At 50.0% G+C, this 24,016-nt stretch overlaps 6 protein-coding genes across 6 annotated transcripts; 4 read left to right on the top strand and 2 right to left on the bottom strand.

Annotated features, from left to right (window-relative positions):
* Positions 1 to 115: 115 nt before the first annotated feature.
* Positions 116 to 6,506, top strand: VFPPC_18533 (ATP-dependent DNA helicase PIF1; the record flags this gene model as incomplete). Its single annotated transcript, XM_022430127.1, has 3 exons — positions 116 to 2,947; positions 3,023 to 5,855; positions 5,920 to 6,506. The coding sequence occupies 3 exons, from the start codon at positions 116 to 118 to the stop codon at positions 6,504 to 6,506; spliced, it is 6,252 nt and encodes a 2,083-aa protein (XP_022284878.1).
* A 790-nt stretch (positions 6,507 to 7,296) lies between these two features.
* VFPPC_18532 (mutator-like element) lies at positions 7,297 to 9,924 on the bottom strand (the record flags this gene model as incomplete). The annotated part of the gene is made up of 1 exon (XM_022430126.1): positions 7,297 to 9,924. One exon carries the CDS (start codon positions 9,922 to 9,924, stop codon positions 7,297 to 7,299), a length of 2,628 nt encoding a protein of 875 aa, XP_022284877.1.
* A 77-nt stretch (positions 9,925 to 10,001) lies between these two features.
* VFPPC_18531 (hypothetical protein) lies at positions 10,002 to 10,469 on the bottom strand (the record flags this gene model as incomplete). The annotated part of the gene is made up of 1 exon (XM_022430125.1): positions 10,002 to 10,469. One exon carries the CDS (start codon positions 10,467 to 10,469, stop codon positions 10,002 to 10,004), a length of 468 nt encoding a protein of 155 aa, XP_022284876.1.
* Positions 10,470 to 10,635: 166 nt separating this feature from the next.
* VFPPC_18530 (integrase core domain-containing protein) lies at positions 10,636 to 11,439 on the top strand (the record flags this gene model as incomplete). The annotated part of the gene is made up of 1 exon (XM_022430124.1): positions 10,636 to 11,439. The coding sequence occupies one exon, from the start codon at positions 10,636 to 10,638 to the stop codon at positions 11,437 to 11,439; it is 804 nt and encodes a 267-aa protein (XP_022284875.1).
* Positions 11,440 to 11,462: 23 nt separating this feature from the next.
* On the top strand, positions 11,463 to 12,116 carry VFPPC_18529 (hypothetical protein; the record flags this gene model as incomplete). The annotated part of the gene is made up of 1 exon (XM_022430123.1): positions 11,463 to 12,116. The coding sequence occupies one exon, from the start codon at positions 11,463 to 11,465 to the stop codon at positions 12,114 to 12,116; it is 654 nt and encodes a 217-aa protein (XP_022284874.1).
* Positions 12,117 to 18,740: 6,624 nt separating this feature from the next.
* Positions 18,741 to 19,660, top strand: VFPPC_15024 (bZIP transcription factor domain-containing protein; the record flags this gene model as incomplete). The annotated part of the gene is made up of 2 exons (XM_018292784.1): positions 18,741 to 18,801; positions 18,903 to 19,660. The coding sequence occupies 2 exons, from the start codon at positions 18,741 to 18,743 to the stop codon at positions 19,658 to 19,660; spliced, it is 819 nt and encodes a 272-aa protein (XP_018136120.1).
* Positions 19,661 to 24,016: the final 4,356 nt, after the last annotated feature.

The raw sequence follows: 24,016 nt of genomic DNA, 5'->3' as shown, positions 1-24,016 counted from the left end.
GCGCAGTCGAGATCTGATGAGAGAAGTCCTAGCATTCCAACAAATAAGGCGAAAACAGTTGCAAAATCGACATATTGGTCCTAACAAAACCCATACCGTTGCTCAATCACCCAGTATGATGTGTGAGCGAGTTGACCAACGAGGAGAGGTGTGTCTTATTGGGGTGAGCAATGCGAACAGAAGCCCGAAACTTCGGCCGGACAGACCAAGGAATGCAGCCCGGTCGGATGCTAGTGGCCCAACACCCGTATGCTTGAGCCAAGTAGAAGGTGAAGCTTGCGGCCAGACAACATCTGGATTGCTAGTTGCTGGAGAGGTTATGCAGGACGACTCCCAAGGGGTCCATGATCGTGGCCGAACCGATGACAATTTCTCAGAGCGGGTTAGAGATATTGTCAATTCCGGTATTAGCGGACTAAATCATAGAGGACTGAAGCGAATGTTAGAAAGAATCAGGTCTTTGAGGAACGACGAAGCAGCGAAAGCGGCGATTCCCACGGAGCTACGCGGTGCGACCACGATGGGGCAAGCTCTGTTGCCGAAGGGAGGCGAGGTAACTGCCGGTAAAATGACTTCTGGTAGTAACGGAGAGAATCAAGAGCCTCATGAATGTCCAAGACATAACATTACACCGCGACAAAAGCGGCGGAAGAGAAACGAACCCGAGAGGTATTACCGGGCAGCTAAACGTCGTCGAGTGGAAACCGCGAGAGAAGGGTTAGCTAAGAGTGCTGAGGAATATTTGGCTAATGCACTCTCTTTGCAGGAAGCAGACTTTGACGAGAAGCTGCGATTATCTGAGAGCGGTGAGTGGTGTAAGCCGGTGAGTCTTGAGCAGAAGGTATCTACAGTTCAAAGGTTTTATGAGGCGTTCCATGATAGGGACACATTACCAATACAAACCTGTATGCTTTGCTACCGTAAGTGTAGTCCGGACGGAATGGGCGAAATATCTTGGTCAGCGTGGACAGCATGGCCAAAAGCAAGTCGAGCTTGGTCACCGTATGAGTGTCGGTTGTGCTTCCCTGTCGAGAAAGCGATCTCAGGTTGCAAGGATTGTGTTGGCCATTTTAGAAAGAGCGGTTTGACGGCAGCTGCCCAGCTACACAGCCGCTTGGGGTGTGAGCATTTGTTTCCCGACGAGCTCAAAGGTCTAACACCGGTTGAGGAGAAGCTTATAGCGCTCAACTCCTGCTATGGCTTTATCACCAGATACTCGATCCCTGATGGCAAACGGCAGACGCTGAACTACCCAAGACATATCAAGGGCCATATCACGGTGTTTCCGAACAATGTGCAGGAGCTTGTTGTGAAGGTTCTTCCACATCCTCTTTTGAAGGTTATGGACGACGTGCATGTTTCATGGCATGGCGCGATCAAGCCAAGGCCGAGTGATTTGGCAGGCCTCTTATCAGTGCGGCGACGTCATGTTGAGAGGGCCTTGGCGTGGCTCAAGAAAAACAACCCGCACTATGCAGATATTAGGATCGATGTGGTGGAGATGGAGAGTTGGGGGGCTCCGCTGCACGGTGTACCTGCTCAAGTCTACGAGCGCATGGAACGAAATGAACCATCTGCATTGGAAAAGGCACGCACAGCGCATGTTGTTCCACCAGTGGAGCGTGGTCTTGATCAAACTAAGTCGACGGATATTGAAGATATGCTAGTCACGCTGACAAGAGGGCAACCGGTAGCCAAGGACTCGCCTGAAATGACCGAAACGGAGGACGAGGATACTCAATTAGACAGGGACGAAGCCCAGGTTAGCAACGTTCCTAGTCAAATAAATGAGGTGAGCTCATCTGGCATGTTTGCCCTTGATATACCCCCAAACGTTGCCGAGGAAGAGAAATTACGGTTCGCGGTAGAAGCTGTTGGCAATCACACAACCCACAAGGGAGTGAGCAGCAGTTGCTTAAAAGGGTCCACCGAAATAGGGAGAACAGAGCTGCAGGAGCCTTATATTCATGTTTCCCGCGGTGATGAGTTTGCTGACTCCTTTGATGTTTGGTTTTTTGCAAAGACTTTTCCGACATTGATGCCATTCGGTGTCGGCGGTCCTCGCATGCTCGAAGAGACAGTTTCACAGAAAGAAGGACTGGGTTTGGATGTTGAAGATGGTGTTGTGGCGGAGGCAGCAGCGGCAAATCTTGTGTCATCACGAAATATGAGTCTCCAGACTTGGGCGCGGATTGTGCTGCAACGTCACGGAGGGCGGTTTGCAACCCACCACATCTTTTCGTTCCTCGTCTTCAATCTAGGGGTAAAATCGAGGAATCGCAGAGTGAGCATGTTAAGCGTAACCAGAAAGAGCTTCCCCAAGATCGAACGTCTCGTCCGGTCTCTGACAACCGAGAGACTGCAGGCGGCTAAGACAGATCTGGAGAGAGTCGGTTACACAGTTGACGAAGGCGTGAAAGAGCTGCTTAAAAGCCTCTCACTTTATGGTTTCCGGCAACTAATGTCCCGAGAATGCCGGTTAAGTATGCGGCGGAAGATCAAGTCCTCGGTTATATATCAAGGTATACCAGCAGTTTGGATCACTCTTAACCCAAACGACATTACCAATCCGGTGAAGCTACGCCTGGCCGCGCACAGGTTGCGTGATTCTAAGGAGGCCGAGGAGTTCGTAGCAAGCCTGGATATGGCTTATAAGCGGACGAGGCTGGCAATTTCGGATCCGGTTAGCTCAGCCATATTCTTCCATCGAGAAATCTCCCTTTTTTTTAAACACTATGTTAATGTCGGGCTAGAGTCGGTTTTTGGGAGAATTAGTCACTATTTTGCAGCTGTAGAAACAAATGAGCGAGGCGCGCTTCATGTGCATGGACTGCTTTGGTTGGCAGGGAATTTGAATCTCCATAAAATAATGATGGACGTGACGAAACCTGAGCACGCAGTGTATCGCGAAAGTATCACTCAGTACGTTGACAGCGTGTTCTCCGAGGTAGGTATTGCCCTGTTTCATAGTATGATCCCTATTTTAACGAGGTAAATGCTGCGGATATGCTTTGCACGCCAGGATCTCGATCAAGAGGCATATTGTGGAGTTGTCGCGGAGAGGTCGGTACAAGCGGATATATCGTCCGTTTTGCAAGACGGCCGGCGCTTCGCTGAGATGTTCGACGAAGAGGCTAATTTTTGCGCCGGTGCTACACAGATCCATACCCACAGTCCAACTTGCGTAAAATATTCCCTCAAAAAGATAAATCGCACACGCGATCTCTGCAGGTTTAAAGCTCCCTGGAAACTAGTTGAGAAGACGGCGTTCACACCAGACGGCGTGTTGCAGGTTCGAAGGAGCCATAGTATGGTGAACCGATGGAACAAGGCGATAGCTGTAGGCCTACGGCATAACCACGATATCTCGTTCATAGCGACGCAGAGCAAAACATTAGCCTTGGTGTATTACCTGACCAACTATACAACCAAGGTCGAGGATCCGGTCTGGAAGAGAGTTATTGCAGCCGCGGAATTGGTGCACGTCCTTGATAGTAGGGACAGCGAGACGCAGGAGCAGACCAACACTAGTGATTGCGCAGCGGGAGTGGGGAAACGGAATAAAACGCGGCAGTTCCTTATGAGGGTTGCAAATCGCGTCTTCACGGAGCGGGCATTGTCACAAGTTGAAGTGGTCGCGAGCTTGCTTGGGTTTCCGACAGAGTTCTCAAGCAATAGTGCTTGGACATTTCTTAACGTGTCGTTACTGTATTGGCATGTATTTCAACGATGGCGCCACTTAAGAGAATACAGTAGTATGGGGACTAGCCGCGATGCAAGCGAGGAGAACATCCTAGTGGAAGAGAATGGCCAGAAAGTTTCCTTGATTCAGGCATATCCTTATCGGGGAAATTTACTGCGGGGACTGTGCCTGTATGACTACATGTCGCTGGTCCAGATCAAACGAGCAGGCAAAAGTGGTGGCACCACAAGTGAGGTGCCGTTCGATGGCAGCTGGGCTTTCTCGCCCATATGGACGCAGACACTGCGACAACCGGGGAAGCATGCACGGGTTTGCATCGACGGCTATCTAAGTATGGACTTTCTTAGCGAGGAGAATGGGACGTGTTTCCAGAGGGCGGCTGTGCAGCACCTCGGTATGTTTGTGCCATGGGAGCAGTTCTTGCATGAAGTATCAGGAGATATAAATGCTATTTGGGCCAAGTACAGAGCGGGCCTGTCGCGGAGGATTTCTCATTGGGTAGAGAATATCCAGCTGCTGCGACGATCAGCGGAAGATGCAAAGCGTGATGCGAGACAGTGGGCTGCTTCATCTGGTGAGGGCGACCTTGCGGCGGAAGATGATGATATGACCGCCAATATAGACGAAAATGACGACGATGGTGATGGTGATGGCAAGAGCCCGCGGTCGTATCGATCCGGCGGCATCGGCGACGCAAATCGGCTCATCGACGTCGTCCGAAGCGCGATTGGCACGAAACAGATCACGTCCGGATCAGAAGAGCTGTCGTCAATCTTGCAACAGCTTTGCAATTTTCAGCAAGCCGCGCTTTCGTCATCCGATGAGTTAAATTCTAGGGTGATATTAGAAGTAAATCACAGAAGCTGTACTGGCCTTGATAACATGGTGTTGAAGCAGTGCAGCATCCCAGTGCAGAGCCAGCTAAGGGCCATCAAGTCTCAACAGGCAGCCGCATCCCGTGAAATAGAAAAGATGATTCAAGGGATACAGAGTATAGCTAGGCATGAAACCCACGTGGAGGGTGTAGTAGGTGGTTTTAGAGACGATGACGTCCTTGCGACTGGCGGAAACCCGGAGAAAACGGCAGCTCGAGCCAGAGCAGATGTTCGGTTCGGGCCGTCGACATCTTTCTTCATAGCAGGAAAGCGTTTGGCGGAGGTATTCACACTGAATAGAAGACAGTCGATTGCTTTTCTGTTGATATGCCGTCACCTGGATCTCATGCAGCAGAAAGAAGCCACCACCATTCCACAGCTATGCGAATTCATTGGGGGCGAGGGCGGCACTGGCAAGTCGCGGGTGATTGAGGCGCTTGTGGAGCTGTTCCGCAGCAAAAGCATGTCGAATCGACTGTTGGTAACGGCGACGTCAGGTACTGCAGCAGCACGGATCAACGGAATAACTATCCATTCTGCATGCAACTTCTCAAAGGACATGTCTCGCGTGGGCCGAGCTGGAGAGGCCGACGGCGTGTATTGCTCGACCGTAGTGGACCGATACATCAACGGGCCGTCTCGCACGGAATGGCAAGAGAAGCACCTCCTGGTCATCGATGAGGTCAGTATGCTTGGGGCTCGAACCCTTTGGATGGTGAATGAGCGACTTTGCCGGCTACGGGGATCCCCAGATGATTTCGGCGGTATACCCATAATTCTCTTCTGTGGGGATTTCCATCAGTTTCGCCCTGTGCAAGAGAGGTCGATCCTGCTACCTAGTGGTGTAATTTCATGGGATGAGGAGAGGTCGTTCAGCGTAGAACAAAGACACGAGCACAACAAGGCTCACAACCTGTGGAAGAGATTCGCCACAGTTGTGCTGCTAAATGAACAGGTTCGAGCCGCTGGAGATCCTCAGCTGCACAGACTGCTGACTAGGATCCGAACAGGAACTCAGGACCAGTCAGACCTTGACCTTCTGAACGCCAGGTGCTATAGGAAGGACAGACGTATTCCCTGGGAATCCGGTATCACCGTAGTGACTCCACTAAACAGGAACCGGTGGAACTTGAACATGGAGGCGACTGTAGCGTTCTGGAGGAAGCATCAGTCGACGTTGCGAATATTCATGTCGGCGCATAAGTGGAAGGATGAAGAACCAACTGAGGAGGAGGCATTCCTGATGACTAAGCCATGGAGACGACAGCGCAATACCTGTACCGGCAGTGTCCATGTTCGTTCCAGGAATGCCCGTCGTCATTAACCAAAACATACACCAAGGTCTAAAGCTCGTTAATGGAGCCGGCTATACCGCCGTAGATGTCATTCCGGACAAAGTATATCCGGGGCACCGGGTATCAGCCGACATTATACTTCATTTCGGGCCGCCAGCGGGCATCCTGCTATCAGGCATTACGACCAAGAGCTTCCACTTTGTCGGCATGCCACCGGGGACGATTCTTTTAACGCCGGTGAGCGTTAGCATAAGGGCCCAAAGGAGTCGGCCGTGGCAAGTGACCGACGTGAGCAGAAAGGGACTGCCCTGCACGGCGGCATTCGCATGTACAGACTACAAGGTACAAGGGAGGACCTTGGACCAAGTGGCACTAGAACTTCGCGGGACTAGAACAACAATTGTTGATGGAAAGAGCGTTCCGAGCCAGTGTGACCCGTACAGCTTGTATGTTCAGCTGTCTCGTTGCCCATCACTGGACGGAATAATGCTCCTGTCGAAAGTCCGGTACAGGGACTTCGTAGGCAATAGAGTGCCTGAGAGCATGGCCGGGGCGGAGGCAAGACTTGAATCATTAAGCAACAAAGTTATCGATCAGGCGTCAGGCTGGTTAGATCAACCGTGTGAGGAATAGGTAGGAAGGCGGCAAGAGAGGGAGATGGTGTGGGGAAGCAAGTCTTCTGAGCAATCAAATTGCAAGCACCTGGCTGGACTTAAATACAGACGCGAATTCAGTACTGATCGAGAGTGCAAGTTTGACACACAATAGCAACTTAATGGCCTGGCACTTCCATTTTTTTTGTATTGTATAGTCTTGTAGTTTTGACAAACACCAGTTGTTTTACTCATACTCATATACGTACTCTTGTTCGTCTGGTGACAATGCCCGCCAGCAAAAGACGCGTTTTCGGAAGAATAGTCGGGGCGGCGGGCCTATCAGAAACCGATCAAGATGAAGGGCCGGACCGGCTGGAGCATAAAACCTCTCGGAACTTCGTTCCTCAAGGCACTCGTGAGCTAGCACCGGCATAAGCTCGTGCTGGAGACCAAACTAGCCAAGACACCGATTTTGTCGCGTTATGATATGGCAATTAATAGGGGTGCTACAACAGATCACTACGCGTGTTACAATTTACGGGTGCTACAATTTTTGGAGCCTCTCATTGGCCAAAACTTGGGCCAGCTGGCACGCCATCCACACAAGGCGGTGAAGCCAGCTTCGCTACATATCACTTTAACATGTCTGAGTAGACCAGCTTGTGGTGGCGCTCAAAGGCCAATTTGACCACATCGTCACAATTTGGTCAAGTTGTCGCAGCTTCGCAACTTCGCTGTACGGATCACCAAAATCCACTCTGTCTGGCCCAAGTCGATTCGAACTTCTTTTTTTTTTTTTCCCTTTTATATTTCCTTCTCCTGCTGCTTTACAATTTGACTACAATACATCGCTCCTGGCCTTTGCTTTCCGATTGAGACGCTGATCCCGAGTACTTCATGGGACATGCCTTGGAGTTCTTCCTATGGCCAAACCCATGACATTTGCTACATTTGCTCGGAGCCCTTACGGCAATTCCAACTGCCGCCGACCTTATTTGGACAGGAAGCCTTGTCTCATCACTTGATACCTCCCATTGAGATCGCCGCCTTCGTACACTTGGTTGAATCCTCCGCCCACTTGCCCGACCCCCCGTTGTCTTCCCTGACCCTATTGATACTGACCTTATACGGTTTGGCTGGCTCTTTTGTGTCTGGGTGGCTTCGCGCGCCACGCTGTCCAGAGCCGTCTTATGTCGGCTTGCACATGATTGACGGTTTGGCCGATTGTTTAGAGGCTGAGCGGTGGAAACCTGACTGCGCCCAGCCTGATTGCCGTCCTGAACTGCCATTCTCGCTGGTACAGGCTGGGGTTTGTTTCTAGGTCGCCCCCGAAGGCTGGTAGCGACCTTCGGGTCCAAGATTCGACGATATACGTCATCGCTCAGCGGCTCTCGTAGATGCCATCGAGGATGGACATCCCACTTGGTTAGCCGCGTTGCGTTGATGAGCTTCCGGTAAATGGCATGATAGCAGGGGACGCCTAGCTCGATGGACACAGTGCAAGTACCGTCACACGGCCCTATAGCATTCGGCCACGGATTCTTAGGGCTTCGGATGCCTTTCAACGCCTTGCGGCGCTCCCGAGTAATGAACGAAAGTGCCTTTTGAGATACCGTCTGAGGCAGCTCGCCTAGATACTCCGAGCCGCGCCCTACGTGCTCTCGCGCCGTTAACACCTCGTCCTGGGCGCAAGCTTGGCGAAACTCCCTTTCCTGGTCTTCTAGCATACCCTGAATCGCTTCGACAAGCCGATACAAATGGCTCATTCCATTCAGCAGATAGCTTTTGACATTGTTGTTGCTGGCTTCCGTGCCAGAGGTCACTCGTATGCCGAAGTTACGGTACTTCCTGATGAAGCAGCGGGCCCACTGCTCCCTCACAGGCAGATACGTACTATACAAGTACGCGAGGATCGCTCGTTGGTCACCAAATTCCGAGCATAGACGTTTCCACGCCTTCTCATGATCTTCTTCAGTCTCGGCAAACACCACCTGCCTCCACAGAACAAGGACACCGTGGTAATCATGGGCTATGGGTTCAGGCGAATTGTCTTGAGCGACTAGCTCCTCTGGTCTTTCAGAGGCCCGTACAGCCTGCCGATCGTGCTGGTTGAGGCTTGCATCAGGCTCATCTGAACTGCTCTCTTCCCCCGTACTAATGTCCCTCGTGGTATAGATCCATCTCCGTTTTGACTGCAGCATTACATTGGAGTTGATATGGTGGATACATATCTGCTGCTGGGCTTCTGGGAATTCAACCTCAAGTGCCTGTTTCATTTGCTTGTCAAAGTCGGTAATAATAACGTCCGGCGCCCGTATGCTGTACTGGTCAAGGAGCTTGCGGACACCACTTGCGAGGAATTGGAACCCTTCAAGCCTCTCATTGTCGATTAACCCAAATGCGGCGTTAAAGACAGTGCCCAAGCATGTTTGTCCCGTAACTTGGAAAAGTGGCAACTTAAAACGGTTCGTGTTGTACGTGTTGTCGAAACTGACGACTTCGGAAAAACGCCTCCACATGCGGACACAGTAAGGAAAGGTCCAAACCAACCCTATCAGGCGGTCGGGTTCATCATCTGCCCACTCGGCAATGTAAGGGATCTCCTTATCGTCAAAGAGCTTGATCAGTGCAGCCGTAGAGCCATAGCCACCCAGATTCTCTCTGCTGATCCGAGCTCTGGCATTGTAGATATCTGTCGGAGTGTAAACTGAGTCTGGGAAATGATCTCGGACAATGCCCCCAATGTCTCGTGCACGGATCCCAATCCGTCGACTGGAGGATTGCACAATCGCCTTAACAGGACTGGTTAGTCGCCGATGAACTGGGTGGGCGGCAGCATCGGCGCTGGGCTCGTGGTTGTGTTCGTGGTGCTCCGTATTTGGGAATTGCCGCAGAGTCCAGTAGAAACCGTTCTCAGGCAAGGTCTCGGCAATAATCTTCCATTGACATCCAGACTTCCGAGATTTTCGTTTCCGAATGCCAGCACCCCTTCCGGGCCGTGGAGCTCCATATCGATCACATTGGAAGACGCATCGACTTCGATGTCCAGGTCGTACTACGCCATTGGCCTTAATAATACCAAAACCATGACTCTTCGCAAAAGCATTGACCTCCGCAAAAAGGGCGTTAATCGATGGAGCTGGTTCACCAGGGATTGGCGGATTTGGAATGCTTTCGATGGTGCTAGATGCGGGATCGGTATGGGGCAATTCGTGTTGTGTAGACTGCCCCTTGCCTAGGGTTGTTGTGTCTGGACGCTCGGGGCCGACTGGAGCTGTGTGCCATGTAGTTGGCCCTGAAGAAATCACTCTGGACTTTTGCAACTGACGCCCATTATCGGTACAGGCAGGTTCATTCTTGCCAGCCAGGATAAGTGCAGAGGCGAGGTCCTCGTCAGTCCGTGAAAGTTGGCGGGCCAACGCTAAAGCAGTTGGAAGGACGGTCAGTATTGCCATGGCTTGAGAAATCTGCTGATCCCGGCTCTGCTGATTCGTTCGCCGCCTCTGCTGCGTAGTCTTGGCCGGGTCTGGTATTAGTGTGTCCACATGTTGAAGTCTTTGGCTTGGTTGGTACTCAGATGTCCGATAGTCGTTCCTGAGGTAGATGTCTGATTTTCGCCATCTAACGCCTGGAATATCCTTGCTGACCAGATCGTGAAGTCCTGGCAGAGTGTGGAAATGCTCATCGAGTCACGCGACAGGCACGCTGCCCAATCCTTCCGTGCCATGTTGCCAGATGTCGAGGCTGGCTGTCGAGCTGCCTGAGTGGTTAGAATTGCTGGATGATGGTCGCGTCTGCGCGTGTGTAGATGAACCGGTTGGACTAATTGGACTTCTACGACGGCTGATGTTGGCGATATTAATATTTGGTGAAGGCATTGTAGAGCTTTAAGGCGAGTTTCATGACAGTGTAGGGCAATGACGACGGTGATAAGGTTGATGCTGTGACGCGTTAGCACGCGTTGAGAGGGTTGACGTTTTGGCGGGCATATGGCGACCATGGCAGAATTCAGTACCTACCTTTCGCACTAACAGACCTAATTTGAGCCAATGAGAGGCTCCAAAAATTGTAGCACCCGTAAATTGTAGCACGCGTAGTGATCTGTTGTAGCACCCCTATTAATTGCCTTATGATTACCAACTTCCTATATCCCATCCAAAAGTCAAATGGAACCACCAATTGCTCTTATTAATCCATTTCCAAATGATGTTCGCAGCGCATTTAAAGCTTACATTGAGAGCCCGACTTACACTAACAGAGAGCGCATTGAATACACCAAATGGCGGGAGTTGCACATCTTACTTGATAATCCCGACCGAAAACCGCGGAACCCAGCTGAGTCTCGACTTAAGCACAGGGCTTTCTCTGAATTTGAACTCATCAACAATCGGCTACATCGCAAGCCAGATTCCAAGCACCCAGAGCCACGATATGTGGTACCTGAGAATGAAGCTTTTGATACAATTGCCAATCAACATTTACAACTGCTTCATGCTGGGAAGAACAAGACTTGCGAAGCAGTGCAGCAAAAGTTTTATGGCATAACGCGTGCAGATGTTGAATTTATTATCAAACGTTGCAAGAACTGTGCACTTAATCGACCAGCTGCGACGAAGCCTCCGCTAGTTCCCATTGTTACAACTCGGGCTTGGGAACGTGTTCAAGCTGACCTAATTGATATGCGCCATGAACCATCAGGTCAATACAAGTGGATACTACACATCAAGGATCACTTTTCCAAATATACCCAGCTGTATCCATTGAAAAGCAAGCACGCAGAGCCTATTGCACAGGCCTTTACTCGATTTATCGCCGCCTTCTTACCTCCCAAGATTGTTCAAACCGACAATGGCAAAGAATTTAAAGGAGCCTTATTGATCTTGCTGCGCAAGTATGGGATTCAGATTATTAACGGACCACCAAGATCACCTCAAACCCAAGGCTTGGTTGAACAAGCCAATGGAGTATAGAAGCGAAGCTCAGAGCTTGGAAAATGGATAACGGATCTACTGAATGGGCCAATGGAATTATGGAAGTTACGCTGGCAATGAACACCCAGAAGCACTCAACTATTGGTTGTGCTCCTGTAGAGCTGCTCTTTAGGGAGCGTACTCCCTATACTGACTGGTTAAATCAGCAAAAGCGATTAGACCCTGCTGTCGGCGTCCCCCAAGAGGATTCCGCCCAAGCTCCAATCTGTACCCTTAGCCCAGGCACTCCTGCTTCCAGTCCTGTAATCAATATTGGGGTTAGCCCAGGCAGTTCCCAGATTACCATGCTTATCAGCCCAGAAGCCGGGGTAGGGTCAGAAATCAACGTACGAATCTCGCCACCAATTCGTAGCTCTCCAACACCCGAGCCAGATCAAGAGCAGCGGGTGTCAGAGCTTACAGATCAAGTAATTGCGAAAGCCCAGAAGGCAACCCAGAGAGCAAAGCTTCGGATGATGCAGAAGTACTCTAAGCAGCACATCATTCAACACTTTAATATTGGAGACATCGTCTCCATCAAGGTTCCGAGAGAAGATCGCACCTCCACTGATAACCGGCGACTATTTGGGCGTATTCTAGAAGAACCCTACGCCCACAGATACAGGATCTTGACTACTTCAGGAGTTATTAAGCGATTAATACCTACAAGGGATTAAGCGTAGTGAATGAGTCTCTCTGGCCAGATGTCACTATTCCGATGACTACTAAGGAAGTTACGCTTACAGAAGCAGCTAGGGACGCTTCCACCAGTGCACGAGTCGGAGTGTCATGTCAGTGTAAAGGAGAGTGTAATACCAAGCGGTGCAGGTGTTACAAGGAAAATAAAGAGTGTACAGTTCATTGCCATAGGGATGATCATAACTGCGGAAATCAATCAGGATTGGCAATTGGGGCTGAATTGGCGTTAGTTGAGCGACCGAAAAGGAAGAGGGCGAGGGCAGATACAGTAGGAAACAGTAATTAACTAGATCATATTGAGTACTCCGTATTCGCGACTGGCCCGGAACATGTATCTTCTGTACTTGCCGCGCTATATAGGGACATCCGTGGCATTTAAGACCATCTTTCTTGGGCGGCGCTATATATGGAACACAATCAATTGTCGGAGGAGGAAAACAAAATCCTTGTAGATCAGCTTGAATGCGCCTGGCATCGGGCAAATCTGCCGCTTTTCTGATAATGTTGCGCCGTTCCATAGCCGTGATTTCCTGATGCCGCTTTACAAGGTGTGAAGATACTTCATTGACAAGAACAGCGAATGCACATTCGCGGCAAACAAGCGTTCTATATACCTGCAAGAACGTGAACGGCCCAACAGCTCTATCGCTCTCCATTCTTGCGACAGTGGGCGACTGTTGTCACGTTATGAGACTCATTGTTAACTAAGCTCTTTTTCAAAATTGTTGTTCTTGTTGTTCGAGCTGCAGACAGAGTCTGCAGCTCTCCTTTTAATATCAGAACACTTCCTTTCGTCCGAAGCAAATAATTGCTTTTTCCGGCTATTCTCAGTTCTCATAGCCGACGTCATGACAACCAGCATTTACACCAAGTTTGCTTGTTCTGTCAACAGAGGCAGTTTTATCCGACAAGATCCAGGGAGTTCCCGCCCACTCTAGTCCGTTCCTCAAGGCATTGGCGGTCCCCTTCAGGGACCGGTCTCCTGTCCAGAAATGCCGTGGAGAAGGTCAGCCACTCTCAGAGCCCATTAGGGCGGTGGCCCAAATTCCCGCTGTTTCCTCTAGGCAGCGTTCTCTGTCGTAAAAGGCAAAACAATCAAGCACCCATTTTCCAGGCCGAAGGACTACTCTGGACTGCAATTGCCATTTCTGGTCTAGTCGTACAGTGGGAGGAAATTAATGTCGATCCACCCCACCACATTGCGATCGCGATCGCGATTTACGCGACTCAACAACATCGACCCTTCAACTTTGATTGCGAATAACTTCATCAAAAATGCCGCGACGAAGCTCGTGTTGAGTATAGTCCTCATAAGCGTACAAGGATTTATAAAAAGTATTTCTTAGGCCTATCTAAGCGTTTGATCGCGTTTGAGGAGGGAATTCCTGAAGGGTCAGTATCTGGCATCGTCAAACGCTACCGCGAGCAGCAAAGTGCACGCAGCCAACCTCGACCTGGGCAACCCTCACAACTCACTGATAGGCTCAAAAGGGTCATTTTCCGTATTATTGAGCAAGACCCTTTTATCTCATTAACGAAGCTAGCTGCAGAGGCAGGAATTACAGTCACAACAAAGACTCTTGCAACCTGGCTTCGAAAAGAAGGTATTAAGCACAATCGAGCTCTTCAGCGGCCGCTTTTGACGCCTGAAGTAGCTGAAAAACGCCTTATATTTGCCCGCTTACATGTACGAAGGCCTCCTAGTTATTGGAAGCGTTGGATCTTCAGCGACGAGACCACAATCGCGCGTGGCGAAGGGGAGCGTGTAAAGTGGGTTTTTCATCAAATCGTACGTCATCTTCAACGTCACATAACTACAGTATACTAATAGATACAGGGTCAACGACTAATGAAAAAGAATGTACAACCAAGGGCTAAACCAACGAGACACTCGCAGATGTTCTGGGGCGCGTTTTGCTTTAATCGTCGGACTTCGTTATATCCGTTGCTTGGAGACCCCGAATCCCGTCGTGGAGGCGTCACAAGCCGCCGTATCCTTGAGTGCCTTCAAGAGCAGCTTCCAACCATCGTTGAACCTGATTTAATATTCGCTCAAGATAACGCTTCCACGCATTCAGCTCGTCTAGTGCAAGATTGGCTGCGTTCTTGGGCAATTAGTAACGGTCTTGAGATTGTGGATTGGCCACCATATTCGCCCGACTTAAATCCAATTGAAAATCTATGGAAGTTGATAAAAGAGGGCATTTGCAAGCAATATCCGGAACTGTCAGTGGCCCCGAAGAATAATTCCACCTTACAGAGGCTTTGTGAGGCTGCGATAGAGGTCTGGGAAGAGTTATCTGATGAGCTGCTTGAGAACCTAATAGAATCGATGCCTCGCAGACTTGAAGCTGTCATAGCCGCAAATGGCTGGTATACAAAGTATTGACGGATGTCCCCGGTCGCCGAGACCTAGGGAATCAATCGCATTTAATTTGGCATTAAAAGAGCCCGATTTGGCAGAGAAATTCAATAAAATCATTGAACGTGTAATACGAAGCATTTCGCGATGTGGTGGGGTGGATCGACATTAATTTCCACTAACTGTACTAAAATTGGGGCGTTGAGTACCACCAGCTCCCGTCACTGACTGCCCACTGTAGCTTCCTACAGAAAACACCATCTAACATGGCTGGGTTCGGAAGCGCTCACTGTTGACTCCTTTGCCCATAGCGAAATGTCAAGGCGATGAAATCCAGCGAAAAAGCTATTGAATCGTTTCTTATGCCAGCGCTAGCGTCACAAACTGCTCCGTGATATTCGCAGTTTGTTGGTGTGCTGCAAATGGCACAATCGTCTTGAGAGCCTGAACAGACACCCTCCACGCTGGATCTCCCTCTAGCTCATAGACCAGTTCCCATTGGAGACGTACATTTGCGAACCCCTTGGGCGGTGAAACCCGCACCAGGTTCAGCACCCCCTCGACTTGCGAGTAGTCTAACCAGAGCTTCTCCTTACGGCCACAGATGCCGTACGTAGCTTCAAAACACTCCGAATACCGAATCTTACCTGCGAAGACTCCCAGAAAGTCCCCTTCACGAGCGGTGACAATAGGGGGCAGACGCAAAGAAACTTCTCGCGGGGGAGAAGACCGGCAAAAAGTGGACTTGCAACGATTTCCACCAACGTACTCCACCAGCGAGCTGGACACACCAGTGAGCTGGACACCCAAAACAGCTTTATCCCCCATATCATGAAAAAGGCAACCCCAGCGCAAAGAATGCAATTAATCTTTATTGCTATCCTCCTCAATAAATGTTTCTACAGTGATCTGACAAGTGCGTGCATTATGACCAGCATTGCCGCATGTGCCACATCGCCGAATCTTGGTCTCATTCCTCGGCTTCCGACTTCCAGTTCGGCGAATATCTTGCTGTATCTGCCGCTCAACATCCTTTTGATCCTGAAGAGCCTGTCCCTCGGCAATAGTCATGCTGCCGCCTTGACGTAACCTTGTTTTCCTGGCCCTACGCCTCTTGCTTATTGTCGCATTGACCTCTCGCAGCTGGTTATTCTCTGCCTTTAATAAAGCCATCTTGTGCATTATTCCGCATGCCCCCTTCGCAACTTGATCAATAGCTGCTAAAATTGATGTTGGTGAGCTTTCCTGATGACTATTGATTCTTCTTTTAATATAATTGGTCTGCGAAGTTGCTTCGGTTGGATTGTTTGGCGTCTTCGGAACCCAAAGGCTAGGCGGCTCGGCGACGCCCTCCACAGGTGATGGCGTGCGTAACTTTACATCTAGCCGCGACAGAACACTTTCCGGATCAATTGGAACAAGACCCGCACCTCGGAATCCTCCCTTAATGTTATTCTCTGTCATTGCAGCTTGAAATGCAGCCAAAAATGCGGGTAGGAAGTCGGTCTTCGTAATATGCGTGATATGCGCTCTCATCAACCATCCAATTTCCTGGCCATATGCCTTCTTCAACGGCCCAAAACAACCAACATCCAGTGGCTGAAGAATATGAGATGAATGTGACGGCATGCAGAGAGTAATAATATTATGGCCCCTGCAAAAAAGCTCAAATTCCGTCGAGTGGTGGCTTTCATGCCCATCCATGATCAGAAGACGATAAGTTCCACGCGTTCGTGCTTTAGTATGCTTTTCAAAGTGCTGGATCCATTCTACGCCTTTCTCATTTGTCGTCCAGCCGTTGTGAGTTGTGGCGATAACCCAATCGGGAGGTAGAGTGCTATCTTCATACCAGCTGGTGAGATGATGTTCTCCCGCAACTATGATGAAAGGCGGGATGGCCCAGCCTTGAGAATTAATGGCCTGGACTACAGAAACCCATTCTCTATTCCCTGGCTGAGCTAATCTTGGTCTCCCCCGTCTGTCTGAGCTTGTAACAACCATGGTAGTTGAAATCATTCCCATCATAAAGCCAGTCTCGTCAAAGTTGTAGATATCTTCGTCCTGGATACCATATTTCGCGACTGTGTCGCGTACGAGCTGAAACCAGGGACGAATCACAGCTGGATCTTCGCAAAGAGACCTTTGATAGTTGTGAAGCGCTCTCTCCCTATGTTGCAGAACACCACGCAAGCCGTTGAGGTACACAACGCACTCCTACGTGAGTCAGCGCAAGAACTCGATTCAGATTCTGACGACTCTGTGTTCGACACCGGTGACACCTATGACAGCAATGACAAAAGAGGCACCGAGTCTGACACCGAGGACTCTAATGACGCCAGTCACCAGGACAGCCACAAACGGCAAATCACCTAAGCTAGCGATCCCATGGCCCTAGATGAAGCTGAGAGAGACTACGAGATGGTTCGGAAGCACCATGCTTGTGCTATGAAGACATAGTGCTCTGGAATGGAGGAGATCGGGACGTTTTGGCGATGAAAGTATTGTTCCGACACCACAAAGGAGCTAAAAATAAGCCCAAACCGTATGGTAACATCCTTGTCGGGCATGACTAGTGGTGCTGCTGTGCATAGTACCATTTTCTTATTTCGCGATAACCCGTTGCCTATTCTATGTCCCATAAGTCATATACCGGCTCGCATCATACGGGATGATGCTATTGCCGTAGAAGAGTTCAACAGAGCTGCTCGCCTCTTCTCATCCCGCATCCGTAAAAGTGCAACCAGGGTTCAATGGAAATCTTCTATGCTCAAAACGCCCCTGTTTCGAAGATCAGTCCGCAATGCTGCTGGATGGGTCAAATGTGAGATAGAGCCGATAAAATATTCGGCATAGTCGTTCTACCTCGACAGGATAGGATCCGACCCCAGATCAGAGGAGAAATGGACGTCGTATTGTTTCCGTCGAGGCCACGCAAATGCTCCGCTTGGAGTTGCCCCCGATTCAGGCACGACCCACTCACTGGATGCCTGCAAAATGCCGATTGCCTAACTCCGTGGGCAACTGACTCGATCTGACATATGTCAAGTTCGGGGCCGTGAGACGTCAACCATTAAGTGGAGCCGCTTCTCGCATGTTGACTTCAGCAAACCTAGTCTGTCTCAACAAAAACTCCAGTTCAGTTGCAGCAGGCCGAACAGGGGGCCAGCCCCGTCACATCCACTGGCAGGGGCCTTATTAAAAGGGGTTCCGTAGGCAACCCATGCAAGAAGGGTGCGCCTATGGGTGGCGTGGGGTTCGATGGTTGTTCTAGAAGCAGTTGACCGCTGATGGTCTAGAAGCAGGTCAGAACCCGGCGGAGGCGTGAAAAGGCTTTGCCACGCCCAACCAGCTTTGATGGGTTATTTTCCGCCGACAGCCAATAGTTCGTTAGGTGGCAAGATAATCGCATGATGCCGAGCGGGGCGAGAATTGTCATGTTATGAGACTCACAAAGTACTGTAGTTAGCCACGTTATTTTGTATTGTGGCACACAGGTACAGTACTTACAGTATGTGCCAGTGATAAATTCGTTGACACAACTTCCTTTCATCCGGACCTTATATTTGCTTTTTCCGGCTATCTTCATTCTTAATAGCCGACGTTATGACAACTAGCAATTACACCAAGTTTGCGTGTTCAATCAACAGAGGCATAATTATCCGACAAGATTAGTCTAGCTCGAAGCTGGTTGAGTAAAACAGTGTGACTTGAAAGGGGGCTTCATGAGCATGTCTGGAGTCTACCCGTTGAATGCCGCCCGATCGCGAGATATGGACGGAGTGGATTCCGTTGCTTTAGGCATATCAGCATCATGTGGCATGCAGTTTGACCACAAACATTCTCTTTGTATCAGACCATGATCAAGATATCTGTGATAGCCACAAACCAGCAGCGCATGACAAGGATGCGAACGACTGAATTCTAGGCAACCGGCTTGACCAAATTGACCATTAATGTCCATTTAGCTCAATCAGAACCGGGTTTAATTATATATATGTCAATCATTTTGATGTTCAATTCTATTAATATATACTCGTATATAGTACCGTATCAAATCTCTTTGCTGCTTAAAGTTGTACAAATCTATGTTGGCGATGACTCCATCCAACAAGGGACTGTTTACTTTAATGCACGAACAAGTGAACGATGCGAATCTGCCCCTTGGACTTGATTCTACCCGCTTGCATGCAAGTACTACTGCGATTATTGATTTGAAGACTTAATCCCGTTAAACCTCACTATGAGCCGTCCTGCTTCAACTGCAAATCAAGAACCTCGAAGCAAGGCTACAAGGCGAAGACGTGAGTACATATCCATTTCCTGGCTTTACAAACTACCACCGCGAGCGGCCTTACTCGGCTTCAAACGAAATTGATGCTAACACACAGCTGCACAACTTCAGCGCCCATGACCGTAGCTCAACTTGAACGGAAACGAGCCGGTGATCGCCTCTCCCAGCGGGCCACTCGTGCAAGAACTCAACAGTACATACAACGACTCGAGCAAGAGGTCCAGGAGCTTCGAGTTATGACGGCCCCTGAGTCTCGCAACGTTGATGGAAATACGCTGCAGGAGCTTCACCTTCGCAACCAAGCTCTCACAGACGAGCTGGCGAGATTACGGGGCCTCGCTGCGGGTTTAGGAGCGGCTTCAGCCATTCCGCAAGTTACAAGTGGCATGCCAGAGGCGACACCTCTGGCCCCGTTTGATCCGCCGCTCGAACACGAGATGCAGCCGCAGTCACAAGCATTCAGCCCCTATATGTACTCTGGGGAAGGCTCAGCGCTCTCTGTGCAGCAGCTATCAGTAACTTCCAATGTGCCGAATGTTCAACCCGCACACAGCTACCACATCACAGCGGATCAACCGCAAGAATGGCTAGCGCCAGATTTAGGGAGTGGCAATACAGCTATAAACTTTGGTTTGTCTGGAAGCAGTTTGACTTCGCAGCCAGCTCTAGGCACGCCCTCTTACTGTCAGAGCTGTAACTCTCAACATACGACAGGTCTAATCCAGTGTCAAACGCCAACTCGTGACGGACAACACGACCGACTATTGAGGAACGAATTCGCCTCTGATGCATCTCAACAGGTAGATTACTTCCAATTTAGAACCGATCCGCCACCGCGAGCAGCGCCTGATGCCAAGGACCAGAGCTGACGCCGCTTTTGTTGGTGTATAATTAAAATACTAGTTACGTCACCCCTCGCACTTTAGAGCAGTCCGCATCACCCAAAGGCTGTGCGTCCGCGGGCAGACCATTATCGATATAGCATTATCTAGGTTCTGGTCCAGTGCTATAGGCATTCTTGGTATTATTTATCTTGTAGATCAGGTGCTTGATATCCTTCAACTTCTTCTGGAGCCGGGCCTTATCAATGGCCGAGAGGGCTTGAAGGCCTTATTCATTGATATCTGGTTTCCCGCAACGCCCGTAGGCGCGACATGCCAAACAGGCGTTCCTGACCTGCCTGTAACGGCCTGGAGGTGTGTAGAGAGCAGGTTGATGAGGCAAGGCTTGCCAGTGCTGCCTCCACCCTCGCTGGTTCAGCGTCCTGAGAAACTTCCCTCTCTCGCTAAAGGTGGCTGATTGCTAGTGGAATACCCCAACCAACAGGCCTGCCTCCACGTCCTTAATCACTGCTGCTGTCCGCCATCCTCAAAGCCTGGGCATGAAACCCATCAAGAGCAAAGATTCTACGCGCTGCAATATGTCCGCCGAAAGGGGACAACCAGGAGGCTTCCTCCAACACCGACCAGCTGTATATAAGGTCGTCGATGACTACCCATACCCACTAGCCTTCGTGTCAGCCAGCATTTGTCTCCGTGGATTTGCCCAGTGTGGTTAACAAACCGACTGTCTGGCAGACCACCTTCAGACCGCAGACCGATCGACGGACGATTTTCGACAGAGCAGGGGCGCCAGTCGGATTGGGTGGTCTGAATCGGTCGGGGTCACTCTGAGTAGTAGGGCATTCTCGGAGCCTACTAAGGCGGCCGCAAATGGATTACCAGATAATGAGCAAAGTACCGACAGCCTCCTTGCACAGTGGAGGAAAAACCGCAGCTACATCGGTTTCGTGGTTGGCTACGGCCGTGTAGCGATGGTGCCCACTGTCGCCAATCTTAGGTAGGCAACTTTGCCAGAAGCGAAATTCCATGATCAAATGTCACTGCAATAAAGAATGCATCGCATCTTGCTTGTAGAATGCTCTTCGAGCGACCGCTGGGGTCGTCAGTGCGGTCCGCAATGCCTCACCAGTTCTCCGTCCGGGCAGTCTGCCGTCGCTTCTTTGCTCTCTCTCATTTTCGGCAAATTCTAGAAGCGCCATCTCTTGAGCTAAGGTTAATTGGCGTAACATCGAGCCAGGGTGCTGGGACTGTGGCCTCAGCGTCGTCCAGCAGAGCCTCAAACCCCGACCGCCTTCTTTCCCACGTTCTTGCCTGTCAGGATCAGGTCGCTCATTCAAAGTAAGCATAATATGCCATTGTCAGATAATGCTGCCTTAGTCAAGCAAACATGCGAGTGTGGCAAAGTGGCAATAGGGAATCGGAATACTGCTGCGTGCGCAGCAGTATTCCAATAAGTATTTAATCTCGCATGATTCCGTCCTTGAGATAGAAAAATCAAGAGTCTCTCGTTGCCTGATTCACAGGGGATCTTCCGCCCTATTGTTGCTCAGTTTTGCAAAGCAATCGTGAAGTGTGACAGCGAGAGTGCAAGCCGAGCCACCCTGGGGCTCAGCCCATTACAGAGAGTTAGCCGGTCGATGTAGCACATCTAATACTGCCAAGGCCCACTGGAGCGCCATTCGAGGAGACACTTCCTTTCTTAGTCGAAAATCAGGTAGGGCAATTCCTCGCCCAGCAGACATATTCACTAAGAACTTTGTCGCTTTGATCGTTGCGTATAATAATGGGTCAGTGCTAAAGACCTCGTTCTGCATGGGTTGAAGAGCGGTAATAACGCACGCTAATTCTGTACCGGAGGGGATGTCAAGGGTTTGTGCCATTTCTAATGCCTTTATATGACGCAAACACGGATTCCTTGTTTTCAAACTCTCGAGGCAGACATCCAGAGGTTCATTAATATCGCCGATGACCTCGCAAGCCGTTTCCACAAAAAGCGCAGTATACACGTCTGACACTCGAGCAAACAAGTCATCATAGTCCCTCACTGAAATTCCTGTGTATTTCTCAATCCAATGGAGCTTTAATTCTGCCACAGAAGGACTGAATGCAAGTATGCGAAGAGGAGAGATGATAAGTGACTGGATTGGTGCAAAGGTAGGTCGGTGAAAGGTCAGCTTGCGCCCTTGTAAGACCGCCGTAGCAGGTCTCCAATCGGTTCTGAATTCAATGTATCTCCATTACCGTTAGCGGATCGTTCGCTGGAATGGATCTTGTCACACTTTCTTACATGTATTCGAGAGACTTTCCTGTGTGAACAGGGACCCTCTCTTGCGTTCGAGAAGGAAGAAAACATAGATCCTCAAGTTTTTGACGAAAATCCAGAGGAAGGCAAGCTCCAGTAGGATCAATAATTTGTGAATTACTCAAGAGAAAACCTGACCAACCTCCTTCTGGGTGCTCGATCGACGGTGCTCTTACGAGCTGGAATTCTCTGTAAAAGACAGTATTGTCGCTTTGTAGAGCCATAATTGTGCCCAGCATATATATGCTTCTTTAATACATTGCGTTATGTAGGCGGCACCGCCATCAATATATTTCGGTCCTGAGCCCCAATGTGGCTTGGAGTGATATGCCAACCACGGGCCGGAGTGAACGGCTTTGAAGCTGGAATGCAGCGCTATTTTCCAACATTGAGCAACAAGGGAATTCTATCGTGGGCCGTCAGTCCGTAAAGAAGACTGGATCTGGAGGTGCCGGAAATCCATCCGCAGTATTCCTGCCCCGTCTCGGCTTGGTCTGTCGTAAACGAATGCCCGTTAAACTAATAAAATGGTATGTCTTGGTTGTTATCGGCCAGCAGACACTCTCTGAAGTCAATGGTTTCCTCTGGATAACCGGAGCTCCTACTCAGTAGCAGGAAGTCGTACCAGGACGCTCTGGCACCAAATCATGCGCAACCACGCGACGTGTTATGCATTGGTCATTCAAACTTGGTATACGGCAGTAGCCCTGAGCGCCGCAGACAAAAAGGCTAGATGGAGTAGATGGACGGAACTGACTCGTTTCTGTCCATACGGACCATGTTGATAAGGGTACTAAGAGCATTATTGGTGCAGGAGGCTTTGGTGGCCCTTCTGGGTTTGTATTTGGAACAAGTTGAGGAAACATGTGATCTATGCATGTTGGTCAGGCATTGGGGAGGTAGGAACTGCCAACCCGCGCCCACTCGAAATCCGTCACCAGATCTGCACAATGGCTTGAACCCTGCATGCAAGCCCCAAGCCTCACCCCTCACCCCTCAGTATCTCTACCTCTTATCTCCACAGTGGGAGGCAAAAAGTATTGGACCTAGTAACGTACCTGCGTCTCGCCCAGTATACTATTATATACTGCGATATTGGCGGATAAATACATCTTGCCAGTAAAGCTAAGCCACTTACAAGCCAACAGAGCCACATGACCTTGACTTGGCTTAGTGCTTCATGACTCGAACACCGTCTAATGGGACCCCGAAGGAAGGAGAGGCGAAGAGAATATAAGTACGGTAGTGGGGTTGTAACAGCAATGACATGGAACTAAGTCAACAGGCGAATAAGGCGGACAGGGGGATGAGCGGTGTGGCTTCTTCGTGGGTATGCATGTCTGACTGATGTGTTTCGTGGAAGTAAAATTTGGTGTGTTCTGGGATCCTAGTGGGGACAAGTCCTGGCTTCTCAGCTCCGTCCATCTCAACACAACTTCGCCCTCACTTGTAACGGTTCAAGCGAGTATATTGACAACTAGCTAGAACGACTAGAACGAGTATCCAAAGCTAAGGAGGAAAGAAAGAAGAGAACAAGAATGCAAGAGCTCGCAGAGCTCTTGTAGGCTTGTGAGCTTGCTTCTGCTAATCTCGCTTGTTGCTGGGGGTTACCAGTGACAAGGTTGGAGACAAAGGCGAGAGCGCAAGCCGAGCCACCATCGGGCTCAGCCCGTTACATCACTCTCCCCAGTATTGTGGCGTTGATTGTCTCTCTTAGCGTGAAACCTTGGATATCCTTCCGCGGACCTGGTGCGGCGGAGTGGAGCCTGTCGGTAGTTTCGGTGGTTGCGGAGTTTCATTTAGCGGAACCATAACCCGCAAGTGTGGACCGAATTGCGACTTGGAATTAGAAAATGCCCGGGCCGCATAGGTTCCCACGAATTACACACAACCCCCAGAGCTTTTGGCTCCGAGATTTGCTAGCCCTCCCTCCATTCACGGCTAAAATGAGTAGCAACCAGGCGAACCACCTTGGAGAGGAATCCCCCAGTACTCGTGCCACGCCCCACTTTATTGGCACTCGTGGGACTCGCACCATCTAAAGATGGTGCTCACCACCACAACGGCCACACCACCACAGC

Source organism: Pochonia chlamydosporia (genome assembly GCF_001653235.2).
Source record: "Pochonia chlamydosporia 170 chromosome Unknown PCv3seq00021, whole genome shotgun sequence".
NCBI classification, from domain to species: Eukaryota; Fungi; Ascomycota; class Sordariomycetes; order Hypocreales; family Clavicipitaceae; genus Pochonia; species Pochonia chlamydosporia.
The sequence above is the reverse complement of the archived record's forward strand: the minus strand, read 5'-3'. Positions and strand labels throughout refer to the sequence as shown.